This window comes from Nannospalax galili, unplaced genomic scaffold (genome assembly GCF_000622305.1).
Source record: "Nannospalax galili isolate Female #2095 unplaced genomic scaffold, S.galili_v1.0 scaffold410, whole genome shotgun sequence".
NCBI classification, from domain to species: Eukaryota; Metazoa; Chordata; class Mammalia; order Rodentia; family Spalacidae; genus Nannospalax; species Nannospalax galili.
Window position 1 is genome coordinate 637,201 of NW_008329143.1, and position 15,809 is coordinate 653,009.

Consider the following 15,809-nt stretch of genomic DNA (forward strand, 5'->3'; position numbering starts at 1 on the left):
GAGGGAGGGAGGGAAGGAAGATTCAAGGGCTGGGGTAATGGCTAAGTAGTTAAATACTTACTATATAAACATGAGGACCTAATTCAGATCTTTAGCGCCCACATAAAAAGTTGCCTGTGCCTGTAATCCCAGCTCTGGGGCAGCAGAAACAGGAGGATGCCTGGGGATTTGGGGCCAGCCAGTCTAGGCAAACTGATGAGTCTTAAGTGAGAGATTCTTGAAAGTAAGGTGTAAATCAATTGAGGAAGACATCTAACATGGACTTCTGGCCTCCACATGTAAGTGTATGCATGTGCACCCACACACACAAACGCACATGAAGAATTCAGTGTATCACGGGTCTCTTGAAGTGGTTCATCAAACACTTACTACCAAGCCTGACAATCTGAGCTCAATTCCCAGAACCCACAAGGTAGAAGACAAAAATAGACTCCTCCATACACAATAAAAAATGTTCTCTTTGCCTGGCGTGGTGGCACACGCCTGTAGTCCCAGCACTTGGGAGGCAGAGGCAGGTGGATGTCTGTGAGTTCAAGGCCAGCCTGGTCTACATAGTGAGTTCCTGGACAGCTGGGGATACAGGGAGACCCTGTCTCAAAAAGACCAAAAAAAAAAGTTTTTTTTAAGAATTTAGTGAAAAGTTCCTGATACATAGCACTCTATAGATTCTATTGTTTAACAAGTTTTTCCCCTTTTGGTTTTCTCACTAGGTAGCCTAGTGAGAAACTAAGCAGCCCAGGCTCACTTCAAACTCTGCAACCCTCCTGCCTTAGTCTCCAGACTGTTGGGATTACAAGCATGAGTTACCATACCTGTTTGGACTACAATTTTGTGTGTGTGTGTGTGTGTGTGTGTGTGTCTGTGTGTGTTTATATGTGTATATGAGTAAGTGCTAGGATTCAAACTCCAGTCCTCTGCAAGAGCAGCCAGTGCTCTTAACCACTGAGCCATCTCTCCAGACCTAATGGATTACAATTTTAATGTAGATTACAAGATACTGATACACTAGAAGCAACAGCCTTCTGCTGTACTCCATCTTGAAAAGATGTCAGGGGAGAAAAGAGAGATTTTGCTGAAATAAACTAGAATACATACTTCTTAGAATACAACAGAAGATTTAAAAAATTAATACAAGAAATAAGGCTGGAGAGATGGCTCAGCAGTTCAGAGTACTTGCTGTTCTTCTAGAGAACCAGAGTTCCATCCCCAGCACCCATGTCAGGGCTTACAACCGCCAGTAACTCGAGCTTCAGAGTATCTGATGCCTTCTGGCCTCCTAAGGCACCCACATTCACATGTGAATACGCACGCAGACACACAATTTTTTAAATTAAAAAAAAAATTTTAGAAAAGAAATCACTAACACAGAAGTATTTCTGTGCGAAATAATATGATATCTGTCATGTATTTTAAAATAATCCATCTCAAGAAAAGGGAAGGTGTAAGAGAAACTACAGTGGTCATACTTAAGACCTAGTGATGGGGACACATGAGCTCATTGTTTAATTCTGTTTGTATGCTGGCAGCATGACTGGCTCATCAGATAAAGGCACCTGCCACAAAGCCTCACCACCTGAGTTCAATCCCTGGATCCCACATGGTGGAAAGAAAACTGACTCCTCAAAGTTGTCCTCTGACCTGCACCACAGCATGCACAAACCCACAAATATACCCACACTCAAAAAGAAATATAAAATGCCCAAGTTAAAAGTTTGAAAATAGGGTCTGGAGATGGCTCACCAGTTAAGAGCACTCACTGGCTGCTCTTGAAGAGGACCCAGGTTTAGTTTCCAGCACCCACAGGTCAGCTAACAACCATCCTAACTCCAGTTCCAGAGGATCCAATGCCTCAGTCTGACCTCCATGAGCACTGTATGACATAGGTGCACTTACATACACGCAGGCATTACACTCATACACATAAAATAAGTGGGGTTTTTTGTTGTTTTGGGTTTTTTTTTTTTTTTTTTTTGGTCTTTTTGAAGCAGGGTCTCCCTGTAAGCCCCAGCTGTCCTGGAACTCACTATGTAGACCAGGCTGGCCTTGAACTCAGAGAGATCCACCTGCCTCTGCCTCCCAAGTGCTAGTGCTGGGACTACAGGAGTGTACCACCACGCCCAGCAACAAGTGTTTTTTTAAGTTTAAAAATAACACTAGATGGTATCAATATTTCATTAAACAAGAGTCAAAAATTCAAAAAGGACATGACATACATGGTACTTAGGCATTTTATGCACCATCTATAAAAGGGTTGTCTTTAAGAGAAAAATCCTCTTAACTAAAATGAAAATTAATATATACGCACAAACATGTAAATATACATATTAAATGGTTGTATTTCTATCAACTCATTAAAAATATCTCTTAAGGGGCTGGAGAGAAGGTGCAGTGGTTAAGAGTACTGTCTGCTCTTGTAGAGGACCCAGGTTTGAGTCCCAGCACTCACATGGTGGTTAACAACCATTTGTAGCTCCAGTTCCAGGAGATCTGATGCCTTCTTCTGGCCTCTGTGGGCATTGCACGATATGGGTGCACTTACACACATGCGGCAATACACTCATACACATAAAATAAAAATAATATAAAAAAATCTCTTGAAATAAGTAACACATTTTTTTCATGTCTTTCTCCTGCCTAATAATCTCTATGATTATGTTACTCCCTGGTTTGTTGCCTAGGAAGTAGATGGGATAGGTGGACAAACTGACCCCACACCACCACAAACAGTATGAATAAAACCCAAAAATCTCCTTCACTAAGAAAGACTTCTAACATTTCTTCAGATTGTAGTTTTAAAAATATTCTTTTTTTGCACTAATGAATATGTCTATGGGCTTCTTGTATGTACAAATACAATCAAAACGATTTGAGAACTTTTTATATGCCCTAAATTATATCGCTAAAACAATAAATTCAATCCTCAGAACTGTTGAAAAATAATAATAAAGTCAAACACTATAACTTGGCACTTTAGAACACATTAACTAATTAAAGAGAGATCTATTTTTGTAAAAAGAACACCTAAAGTTTAGGGTAGTAAAATTACTGTTTGTAAAACAGTACTTTGTAAAATTAACTTGCCCCAAGTCACAGACCTAAAGTTGCTAAACTGGTATTCATACTTAAGTTCAATTACGACACCCACTTTCCCCTCCACTATATCTACCTCTAAGGGAGAAAAAAAAGCTGTATTTGCAAATCACACTTAAATATTTTAAAGGAGGTCATAAAATACTTAAGTTAATGGATATTTTTCACAGGGGCATCTTGGCTTTGGGAAAGGAGAACTAACTAAAACACACAGTAAGGGCTGTTTCTGTTGCTGTGGAACTTTTTTTCTTCAAGTCTCTTAATTCCAGCCTGTTTCTGATCTTTATATAAAGGGGAAATTAACACTGTTGCTGTTTAATACTAGAACTATAAAACTCAAAGATGGTAAATGTGAAACAAAATAAAAACACTATTAAACTAATACAAATAGAGTATTTCGTGCCCTAAAATATTTACTAAAGACAAGAGAGGGGCAGGCATAGTGGCACATGCCTTTAGTACCAGCACTTGGTGGGCAGAGGATGGTGGATCTCTGTGAGTTCCAGGGCAACCTGATCTATAGAGCAAGTTCCACACTAGCCAGGACTACATAATGAAAGCCTGTCTCAAAACAAAACAAAACAAGCAAAAACAAACAAACAAAACCACAAAAAAGGAAAACAGAAACAAGGGAAAGTTTTCTAAAGTTAACTGTCACCTATTTACTATACAAATCGTATTAACTTTTCCAGAACTTTCTAAGGACCTTTTTTTCTAAGTTTAATCATCATCTCTATTACTTAGCTTTTCTAAGTAATATAATGCAACAGAAATCACATCAACACCTTTATAAATTAATAATTAACATCATTTTTAAATGCTCAACACCCAAAAGTTTTAAATTGGAATTTTCAAATTAAGTGTTTGGTGTCACTACTATATTAATTTAGTGTTTGGTGTCACTACTATAATTAATTTATCATCTTAATGTTTGACCTTTTCACATTCAGTTTGTATAAAAAGACAGAATTAAGAACCAGAATTCTAAGGTAGAACACCCAACACATAATTTAAATGATTTAGAGGGGATTTGCCCAAGGCTTCTCAAAGCAGATACAATCGCCAACAAAGCACTTCCGAGCACAGCAACAAAATCCACTGAAACATTTAGCTGCTCTGAAAGAAGGCTCAGGCTCTTTAGGAGAAAACTACATTGTGTGAGTGTGCAAAGTTTCACACTTTCCCATTTCAACTCCATTTCAGAGAAAGCCTTTGCATACTAACACAATCTGCTTTAAAATGGCACTTTGCTGACCTTCCAATAGTCCAGCTCTATGAAAATTCTGTGATGGGTGTAACTTCAGAGAATCTGAAAAACACAAAAAGCATTAAGTACTTTTTATGCTGAATGAGAAAAAACTGCCAAGGATAGCATACATCTCTTATGTAACTATTATGTATTTTTAAGAGCTAAAGCCTGTATTTTTTAGTATAGTCCCTGCAAAAGGAAAGTGATATTATTTCTACATTGGTGTCTAAGCTAAACTTGGATTCTGATAAAGCATTTGTTTCATGGAAAATTATCTAATGATTACTGCCCAAGTAGTGTTACTGTCTTAACTATTTTTAGCATCGAATTGTCCATGGAGTCTAGTCTAAGGATCATCTCTTGATACTGTTTCTTCTGACACTTAAAACTAGTTTCTGAACTACTTCAGGTGACCTCTGAAAAACATCCCACAGGATGCTGAGTGCCAACTACAGTTATTAGAGCAACTGACAATAGCTAACAGTTACAAGTAGGACTCTGTGTACAAACTCAATAGTCCGTCTAGAAAGGCCAGTACCTTCCTGGGTAAACCCCAACAATCTGATTCACATAAAACCATTCAAATACTAATGTCAGGCTTAAGTCTCCCGGGTTTTTTTGTTTTGTTTTGTTTTGTTTTTCCTGGAGGGGTAGAATCATAAAAACCAAAACCAGAATGCTGAACTTCTCAGGAAAAGGGTTCACAGTGGCACACTTTAAAAAATACACTTATATGACTAGTTAACAACCCAATTAGGTCTTTCGTCCCCTCCCAACGGTGTAAATAGTGATGGGTGCAGTTATTTTTGGTTTGATGCCCCTCACAAAGGGAACCCATTCTGACACATTCTTGTGATGCCCAGTATAGGAATTTAATCCCAGTTAGAGATCACCTCACGTGTTGATGTTTTAGATGCTGGGAATCCCCTTCAGGCCTTAGCCAAAATAGAATCTAAATAGGAATCTCTGTCCGGTGCCTCTTTCCTGCAAGGAGCCCTTGCACTGCAAAGAGAAATTTCTCAAAGGACAGCGACTGTGCCCGAACCTGGTACTCCGGAGAGAGGACTTAAAGTAACCCGAGGAGTGCAGCACCCCTATCTTTGTAAAAGACGGGGAGCAGTCATTCGCTTGCCTCGGGGGTGGGAAGGCAGAAAAAGGAAATTCGGGCCGTTTCCAGGCACGAAGATGACGAGGAAAGGAAGAACGCCTGGTCGAGGGGGGCCGTCCCGACCAGGCGAGGGAGTGGACTAGGCCGGAGGGTGGAGGGGGGGATAGGACGATCGCGCACAAACAAGCCGAAAGGCAGAGAAAAAAATGGTGACCCCGCGCTCCGGAGCCACTCTGGGCCCCGCACCCCGCAGGGAGCAGCTAGGGAGGAGGAGGGTCCGGGGAGGAGCGGGCTCGGCGCCCCGATCCCCCACGGGCCTCAGCGCGGGGCCCAGCGTGGGGTGATCCCGAGCCAGGGGAGGCCGGGGCGGGCGGATGGCCAGAGGGCTCGGCAGGGGAGTCCCGGGGTGCCGCGGACGGCGGAAGCGCAGCCCCCCCGAGACCCCGAGCCGCGGGGGAGGAGGGACCGCCGCCCCGGCATCACCCGGCCCTAAGCGCCGGGCCCCGGGGTCCAACCCGAGACTCTGGCGGAGGACGGGGTCCCCTCCCCGCCCCACCCCCCGCCTGACTCACCTCGCGAGTACAGGGACTTGGGCGACTCCAGGTCTAGGTCCGCGCTGAGCAAGGAGATGAAGTCCGAGGGCATCGCAGCTCGACCCAGCCCGGCCCGAGGGCAGCGGGAGGGGGGGAGCGGCGGTGGCGGCGGCACCTCCTCTCCGGGACCGCGGGCACCGAACCGGGGGCGGCTAGGCGAGGGCGGCTGCCGCCTCCTCCTCCTCCTCCTCCTCCTCTCCTCCTCGAGGGCAGTCACTTCCCCCCGGGCCGAGGAGCGACGAAGCGGTGGCCGAGCGGAGGGCAACTCCAACGAGCTGGAGAACGGATCCCCGGGGAGTCGACGCAGAAGAAGGTCCGAGGCGGGGAAGGGGAAGGGGACAGACGACGGGTCCGTGTCGGGCTTCTCCTCAACGAACACTGACGGCCGCCGCCACCGCCGCCGCCGCCGCTGACAGGAATCTGAGCCCCGCCCCCTCGGGAGGCATTGCGCATGCGCAGGGCGGGGAGGGAGGCCGACAGCCCGGAAGAGCCGAGCGGCGGGCGGAGGGCGGACAGGCGGCGCCACGGAACAGCATCAACAAGGGCTTTGCTTCCTGCCGCCGCTGCCGAGGCTGCTGGCTGATCCCGGGCTGGGAAAGGGCCCCGCCAGCAGGGAGGGAGGAAGGGAGGGAGGAGGGAGGCGTCCTCGCTTCTGGGGCCCCGAGGAGGGAAAGGATATTTGCACCGACCTGGTGGCGGCAGGCCTGAGGCGGCCGGCCCTGCTGCATGAGATGTTCGCAGGAGGACGCCGAGCCTGGGGAGCCTCGGTGTCTGCAAGGAGGGTGACGACCCCCAGAGACCTTCCCTGGCTTCCCCGGAGATAGGAGTTTCATCGCCTGGACAGCGACCCAGCCCGCTGGGCTTTCCATAGCAGTGTCTGCAATGAGCCGGCCTAAGAATGCCAAACTCATTTTTTAATTAGGAAATGGCAAGCTATAGACTAATCCCCACCCCACCACCAAGTTACTGGTTCTTTTTTATTAAACTCCCCCCCCCGCCGCCTCCACCCCAGGATTATGGAACTTTATTTATTTATTATTTTTGACACACGGTCTTGCTTTATAGCACTGGCTGGCTTGGAGTTCACAATGAAATCTTAAATTGGCCTCGAAGTTGTGACAAACCTTTCGAATGCTGGCTTTACAGGAGAGCACCACCATGCTGAGCTTTGATTTTTTTTAATTTTTATTGTATTTATTTTTAATGATCTCTCTCATTGTGAATGCCCTAATTTATTCAGAATGGAAAATAGAAGATAATTTAAAAATTGGATCCTATGACTCCACCTGGCTGTTTGAGGGTGAAGGAGACAGACAGACAGACGACAAACAAACCTAAAAGGTTACTCCCTCAAACAGGTTTTCACTTTTCATTTGTACTGAGGATGGAGGAAGAACACGTAAATGAGTTTTGGCGAGTCTGTTCATGGGGGCCAAAAGTTTCCATTGCAAAAACAAATCCTCACCTACACCGCAGACCGTTTCCTGACTCTAATAGACTTCTGGGAAATTTTTAATCAAGTTATTAAAATATCAATTGGAGCACAGGGTGTGCATCTTGGGAAATAAATTTAATCTTGTGTGGGATATTGATGCCAGCAATCACATGGGTAAGATTTTTGAGCTATTTGAGAGGGTTTGATTTTTATTAATCTATAAAGCAGTTAAAAATCCTAAAACTTGTATTTTGTGTGTATATCATTAACAAAGCTTTGTCCCTTTGAATTTGGACAACTCATCTGGACTTGCAATGCTGGCACATGAGACCCCGGTGAAAGTATCTCTGGGGTAGGCCCATTACAAAACTTAACCTGCAGACCTAGAATTTAAACATGTCATCAGAGCCTACTTATCTTTCCATCCGAACATCTGATTCAGGTTTCCCAATTATCTTCATTGGATTCTTCATAATAATAACCAACCCTGTGAGCATTTTCCTTCTATCAGAGGTAAGAAAGATTTTTTTTTTTTTTTTTTTTTTTTTTTTTTTTTTTTTTAAAAAAAAAAAAAAAAGAGGACGATAAATCTTTCACTGTGATATATCAAAATTGTCTTTTTGAAGCAGGGTCTCCCTGTAGCCCCAGCTGTCCTGGAACTCCCTATGTAGACCAGGCTGGCCTTGAACTCACAGAGATCTGCCTTCCTCTGCCTCCCAATTGCTGGGACTGCAGGCATGTGCCACCATGCCCAACTAAGAAAGATTTTTTTAGAGCCACCCAAGATGGCAAAGCTAAGCAGGAAACTACCCTCAAATTTCTATGACGACTGTAACTCTGTGGTAACAAGTCCCAAGGGAAGTCCCTTCATAAGTTCTAAGGGCCCCACACATTTGAGAGGGGACATTTCAAACCTCATATTTCCCAACAGGCCAAGGCCCACTGAAATCCCATAGCTTGAGATGGAGCAAAACACAAGATGATTGGAGACCTCTCTCCTCCATTAGTAACTGCATAACACATGAAGAGGAAATTACAGTGCACCAGGCCGAGCCCCAGTACTAAGAAAGCTAGGTGAATCATTGAATCACTGAGCATCTTCCTTTTCCCCAGACCTACACAATAGTAACACACTTAAGAGTATAGGAAATCCCCCATTACTGTTCTGACCCTAATTAATTAGTAGAGAAGTGATGAGGCCTCTTCCCCTTTCTTCTCTTCTGAACTCTTCATTGACTCTTTTCCTTTATTGTTTATGCTAATCAGGATTCCTCTGATTAGATAAGAGTAAAATGAAGAGGTATCTCCCTAAGTGTGATTTGGTTTTGGTTCTGAATTCCCTTAGATGGGTATTCTATGGGCTCAGGACCCAACCCATCAGGCCCTGCATTAAATACTAACTACACACACACACACACACATACACACACACACACACACACACACACTTGGGGAGGATATTTATATCTTATGTATTTGATTGTCTGCATGTATGTAAGTGCACCAGTGTCTTACAGTGCTTGAGGAGGCCAGAAGAGGGTATTAGATCCCCTGGACTTGGAGTTATGGATGGTTGTAAGCCACCATGTGGGTGCTGGTAACCAAACCCAGGTCCTCTGCAAGAATAGCCAGTGCTCTTAACCTCTGAGCCATCTCTCCAGCCCCGTTTTTTTTTGGCGGGGTGGGGGGGATCTCACTCTGGCTAGCCTAGAATTCACTATGTAAACTTGTAAACTAGGCTGTCCTCAGACTCCCAGTGATCCTCCTGCCTCAGTTTCCCAAATGCTAGGATTATAAATGTGTGCCATCATACACAGCAAATTCAGAGATTCATTGTCTTTCTAAATAAATGAGAATTTAGTATTCCTCCTTTTACAGACACATTCTTTGAAAAACTGTTGAAAGTGAATTTTAAAAATGTATTTATTATTGTATGTGTATGTATGCATGATGTATATGGACATGTCAGGGTCAGAAGACAACTTTGCAGAGTCATTTCTCTCCTTCCACCTTTATGTGGGTCCCCATAATCAAACTCAGGTTACCAGGCTTGCTCAGCAGGTGCCTTTATGGCTAAGCTGTCTTGCCAGCCCTGAAAAACTGTTTAAAAGGAGAATTGTTATGGCATGCTTTGCAGCAACATAGATTTCTGCCAAGCATGTTGTATGCCCAACCTGTAATCCAAGCACTCTGAAGGCTGAAGCAGAAGGATCAACATAAATCAGAGGCCTAGTTTGAGATCCTGTCTCAACAGCAACAATCCAAAAATTCTAGATTTTCATTTTATCCTTCAATTTTCAGTGATTTAATACAAATTAGTCAAGCATGGTAACTCTGGCCTCTACAATGCTAAGTCAGAAATATTTGACATGTTCAAAACAGGCCTGAGTTACATAGAAAACCCTGTCTCAAAAACAAACAAGCAAGACTGGCGATACAGCTCTGTTGATAGAGTGTTTGCCTAGCATAGTTGAAGTCTTGGGTTCAGTTCCCAGCACCACTTATACCAGGTGTGGTGACGTACACCTGTAATCCCAGGTGGAGACAGAAAGTGTAGAAGTTCAAGGTCATCCTTGGCTTCACAGACATGAGACCCTGTCATTCATAAATAAATAAATAAATAAATAAATAAATAAATAAATAATGACTTCGGTGTGGTGGTGCATGTCTATAATCCCAGCTCTCAAGTGGTTGAAGCAGGAAGATCAGAAGTTCGAGGGCAGCCTGGAATACAAGCAGAAAAAATCAAAACCAAAATCCAGGTGGTTGCGATCGGGTAAAGATCAGGAGTTCAAGATCACCCTTGAACCAAGATCACAGAAAGTTCCAGGCCATCCAAAACTACATGAGACCATGCCTCAAAAAAACAGAGTATAGCCAGGCATGGTGGCACCAGAGTCTGATCCCAGCACTCAGGAGGTGACAAGGCACGTGGATCTCCGAGTTTGTGGCTAGCCAGGGCTACATAGTGAGACCCTATCTCAAAAAAACCAAACCAAACAACCTCCCCAAAAAAGTTTAATAGTTTTTGCTTTCCTCTGATAAAAAAAGACAATATGAACTTTGCAATAGTCAATGTTTGATCCTTGTGTCCTTTGTAAATGATATACTGTGTCTACTTCCAATGATATTCCACTGTGTGTCCCTTTATGTCAAGATTGCATCTCCTTTTATTTAGAATAGTGTAATGATATATTTTAAACATGATGCATCCATCGTCTATGCCTCTTCCTTAAACAGTGAAGAAGCACACAACAAAAATTAAAACATTTAGCTGGTTGTGGTAGCGCACGCCTTTAATCCCAACACTCGGGAGGCAGAGGCAGGCATATCTCTGTGAGTTCAAGGCCAGCCTGGTCTACATAGTGAGTTCCAGGACAGCTGGGGCTACTGGGAGACCCTGTCTCAAAAAAACAAACAAACAAACAAAAAAAATTAAATGTAAAATTTGGAAATTTCATCTCTCCGAAAATCACAATAGGTGCATAGAACAAAATGCACAGATTTGTTAATTCCTTTATATTACTTCATAATCATATATCACATTCCCTAGTCATTTGATTAAAATTTCACAAGAACCTAGACTCAACTACAAGATTGTAATAGGTTACGCAAGAGAGTGGCAGTTTTTATATTGGCAATTGTTCTTTAACCCCTCCTGAACCTGTTTAGGCACTTTTGTGAACTGTACAGCTGGATCTACTGTAAATGAAAGAGGTTCAAATATCAACCACTGAAAAGAAATAAACTCATATAGAACAGAGGAATGTGTTGTCACCAGATCTACAGAATCTTACCACTGTAATACAATTAAGGCTGTTAAAATGATTTTAGTCACACATATATTGTAAGGAACCTGCTAAACAAACACAAAACCTGAAAGGAAAATTTTCAGAGCAACTTAAGTAATAAGCCCGCCCCCCCCAAAAAAAAATTTGGACCACAAATTATTTTCCTCCAGCTTGGAGCACTCTTCAATAATAATAATAAAGAGTTGATAGTGATGGGAAAAAGCAATGACATTGTGCTGCGATTCTAATTGTATTTGTTTATGTTTATGTATCAGTCTTTAACTTGAGAACACGCTCTAACAAATGGTGCTGAAAATGAAATTAGTTTCTATACTATGTGCATTGGATCTAGAACATTCTCCTATCTTCCAAAGTGCCTACATTTTACTATAACCATGCATTTAATTCCTCGATAAAAATACTTCTGTATTTTATGAGTTTGTCCAAGTCAAGACTTTACATCTAAAATCTTAGATCAGTTAAGTCTTTCAAGGTTTTGCTGGAATGCCCATTGATATTGAGAGTCAAAATTATCTACAATATTCAGGTTTCAGGGCCTGGGTATATGGATCAAATACTTGCTACACAAGCCTGAGGATCTGAGTTCAGATCCCGAGCACCCACGTAAAAACCGAATGGTGCTAGGCATGGTGGCACAACCTTTAATCCCAGCACTCTGGAGGCAGAGGCCTGCAAATCTCTGTGAGTTCGAGGCCAATCTGGTCTACATAGTGAGTTCTAGGCCAGCTGGGGCTACAGGGAGAACCTGTCTCAAAAAAAAATAAAGAAAAGAAAAGAAGGAAGAGAGAAAGAAAGAAAGGAAGGAAAGAGAAAAAGAGAAAGAAAAAGAGAGAAGAAAGGAAGAAAAGAAAGAAGAAAGAAAGAAAGAGAAGAAAAAAAAAAAAAAACAAAGACAGAAAACCTGGATGATGTGTGCCTGTAATCCCAACACTAAGAGGCAGAAACAGGTAGATCCCAGAGCACCTGGCCAGTTGTCTAGCTGAAAGGGTGAGTTCTAGGATTAGTGAGAAACAGTCTCAAAAAATAAGGAGGAGATGGGCTGGAGAGATGGCTCAGTGGTTAAGAACACCCACATGACAGCTAACAACAAACCCTAACCGCAGTTCCAGAGGATCCCTCTTCTGACCTCCATGGGCGCTACACAACACATACCTCAAAACACACATATAAACACATACACCACATACACATAAACAGTTGTTACCAAAAAAAAAAAAAAAAAAAAAAATTACACACCCACATAGAAAAATCCGTAATGTTTTAGGTAAGCTTATGATTTTGTTTGGGGTCTCATTCCTAGCTCTTGCCACCCAAGGACTTGCCTAGTGGGGTAATTCTGAGTTCAGAGATACAAAGCAATCAGCCTGAATCTGCAAAACAAGTGAGCAGAGAAAGAAGGCAAATGCTCTAGAATAAAAAGACTGGGTTAGGGAAGAGAAATTTTAATGAGAAACTAGAAACCACTGGACCCATTAAACCAAGAAAGGAAATAAAGTCTCCAAATCGTCCCAACCCCAGGCGAGTTAAACATATGCAAACTGCAAGCAAGTTCTTATTGATATTGGCCTTGAACAAGGCCTTTTCTACCTAATCATAGTATTTGTTGAGTTTAGCTTGTCCCAACTGTGACCTTAGTTTGACCAAGATTGTACTAAAGGTTTTACAATTTCCTATTACTCCTAATTCCTTGAGTTTTAAGCAGAAGTCCATGAGTTTACTTTAAGGTATTTGTCATCTCTCTAAACTGGTATGTAAATTTTGGCAAGCTTGTACCTACATGCATCTCTTTCTTTGAGAAACAAATCAAGGTTGAAAGTTTAGCTTCCAGAAGCTTTCTAAAAGAAAAGTAAATAACCCAGAAAAGATGAAAACAACCATCCCTCTAACATGAAGCAAATCCAACCTCTTCATCCCACTAACCAACAAAAGGAATTGTGCTGGGTGGAGGAGATACAGAGATTTTAAGATGAACCTAAGAAACAAACTCAACCTGGTGTGAGACTGCACTCTGTGAACAAACACATACATTATAAGTACTAGGCTAAGAATCTGTAAAGGTATCTAAAGATAAATCATCCATTTGCTTTTCTATCCATTTGATAGAGGGCTAAAGAAAGGAATGTCGTTGCCACATACCACATTCTTTCTTCCCCGCCCACAATCTTCCACAGCCACATCTCTTCATTCCAACAGCCACTTCCTACAGAGGTTGAAAGAAGCTAGACATTTGCAGGGCAAAGTCCCAGCACACTCATGTTTACGATGGGATACATCGGAGCTGTGATGTGTTGGTGCAAATATCCCAATAAATACCTGGGCTTCATTGGACTTTGTCAGTGAATGGTCAAAAAAACAGCAGGTGTCTGTTTCAGCTTTGCTGGGGATTATAGCTAAGTACTCAGGTTAAGGACAGAATGTAAAATAGCTGAATTGGTCATCCACAACTAAGCCCCAAATTGAAGGGGTAAGTTGAAGTTATTGGATAAACTGGACTGACTTTAGAAATAACATATTCCACCTGAGATGAATTGGTTTCAGCTGAAAAAAAAAAAAAAAAAAAAAAAAAGACTGTCCCAAACATGGAAAGAGATTTATTTACCAGAGATTTCCTCATAGGTGTTAGAGTATAATTACAAAATATAAAACTTAGAATATTTATTTGTTTATTCATTCAGTTTCTCTACTTGTGAAAACCCTTTTTTTTTCTTTCTTTTTTTTGTCTTTTTGAGACAGAGTCTCCCTGTAGCCCCAGCTTTCTTGGAACTCACTATGTAGACCAGGCTGGCCTCAAACTCCCAAAGATCCGCCTGCCTCTGCCTCCCAAGTGCTAGAATTAAAGGCGTGCACCACCATGCCCGACGAAAATCCTATTTTATATTCAAAGTCTATCTTGGTTGTAATTTCTATGTAAATTCATCCTGAACTCGTCCAAGATTTGAAAAAATTATTTGTGTGTGTGTGTTTGTGTCAGAGAGAGAGAGAGAGAGAGAGAGAGAGAGAGAGCCCACATGCCATGGCACCCTAGTAAAGGCCAAAGGACAACTTTGTGGAGTTTTTTCTCTCCTTCCACCTTTATGTGGGTTCTGGAGATCAAACTCAGGTTGTCAGGCTAGTGTGACAAGCGCCTTTACCTGCTAAGCCATCTTGCCACCCCCTTCCTTCCTTCCCTCAATTTATTTATTATTCATTCATTCATTTATTTAGAGATAGCGTCATACTCTTAGCCCAGACTAACCTCAAACTTCAGGCGATCTTCCTGCCTCAGCCTTTTAAGTGCAGTGATTACAGGTGTGACCCACCAGGCCTGGTTTCCAAGAATATTAATTGTTCTGTCTACTGGATTTCCATAATATTTCGTTCAAATTGCTGACATAGCAGTCACCACAATGAATTATAGTCCATTGGTCCTTCTCTGATACACATACATATGAATACCCTTCTGAAAGGGAAAATATGCGTGGCGATGGAGGTATAGCTAGCTCAGTGGTAGAGTGCTTAGCACATGTAAAGCCCTAGGACCAACCCAACACCAAAAATAAAATACAATCCTTTCTTAAAATAGCTGATTCTTCTTTTGTTTGTTTGTTTTCTTGGCCTTTTTGAGATAGGGTCTCCCTGTAGCCCCAGCTGGCCTGGAACTCGCTATGTAGACCAGGCTGGCCTTGAACTCACAGAGATCCACCTGCTTCTGCCTCTCAAATACTGGGATTAAAGGCGTGTGCTACCATACCCAGATTTTTAAAATAGCTTCTAACTGATGGTGAGCACATAGTTCAGTGCCCAGACAGAATAAAAGAAGCTAATAGCCATGTGCTGACATTTTAATAAGAATTTGATATCAGGAGTTGGGGATGTAGCTCAGATGTTAGAGTGCTTACCTAGCATTCACAAAACCCTGTGGCCAGGCCTATAATCCCATCAGAAGTTCAAGCTCATCCTTGGTTACTTAGTAAGTTTGAGGACAACCTGCAATATATGAGACCCCGTCTAGGAAGGGAGGGAGGGAGGGAGAGAGAGAGAGAAAGAGAGAAAAGAATTTCTATTGGGTAAGAAACTATTAGACTGGAAGAAGAAGCCAATAAGGTAAGAAAAAGGCTGAAGGAACAGGCCTTGAACTTTCTGACAAAGATGTTGCTCTTTATCCTAGAAGCACTGAGAGGCACTGAAGGATTTCAAAGACGGCAATGCCCGACCACAGTTGTATTTTAAAAACAGAGGCAGCAGCAGCATGGCGCACAAACCAATAGTTTTACACCTGGAAAGAGCCAATGAGGTCCTAAAGCATAGACAGAAAAGATGGAAAGAAAAAACTGTATATGTGCTCAGGTATGGTGGCCCGTGCCTTTAATCCCACCTTCATAATGCCTTTAATCAGAAGATAGAGGCAGGTGGATTTTGTGAGTTTGAGGCCAGCCTGGTCTAATCAGCGAGTTCCAGTCAGGGCTATATAGTGAGACCCTATCTAAATATATATAATGGTAAAATTGAAAGAACTGAGTAACTGCCCATGTGCCAAGAGTGA

The 15,809-nt window shown here is 42.5% G+C and overlaps 1 protein-coding gene across 12 annotated transcripts in view; it reads right to left on the reverse strand.

The window, feature by feature from the left end:
- The window catches only part of Nfat5 (nuclear factor of activated T cells 5), a 113,540-nt gene extending 107,079 nt beyond the window's left edge, over nt 1-6,461 (reverse strand). For 3 of the 12 annotated variants that reach the window (XM_017798319.2, XM_008833798.3, XM_017798325.2), the window contains exons 1-2: nt 6,020-6,459; nt 4,346-4,399 (exon numbers count right to left, since the gene is read on the reverse strand). In XM_017798319.2, coding sequence (XP_017653808.1) covers nt 4,346-4,399; nt 6,020-6,092 — 127 coding nt within the window. In that variant the 5' untranslated portion in view covers nt 6,093-6,459. Of the gene's footprint in view, nt 1-4,345; nt 4,400-6,019 lie in introns of all 12 variants that reach the window. The other 9 variants (XM_029563793.1, XM_029563817.1, XM_029563810.1 and 6 more) reach the window with 6 other exon arrangements.
- Between the last annotated feature and the right edge of the window lie 9,348 nt (nt 6,462-15,809).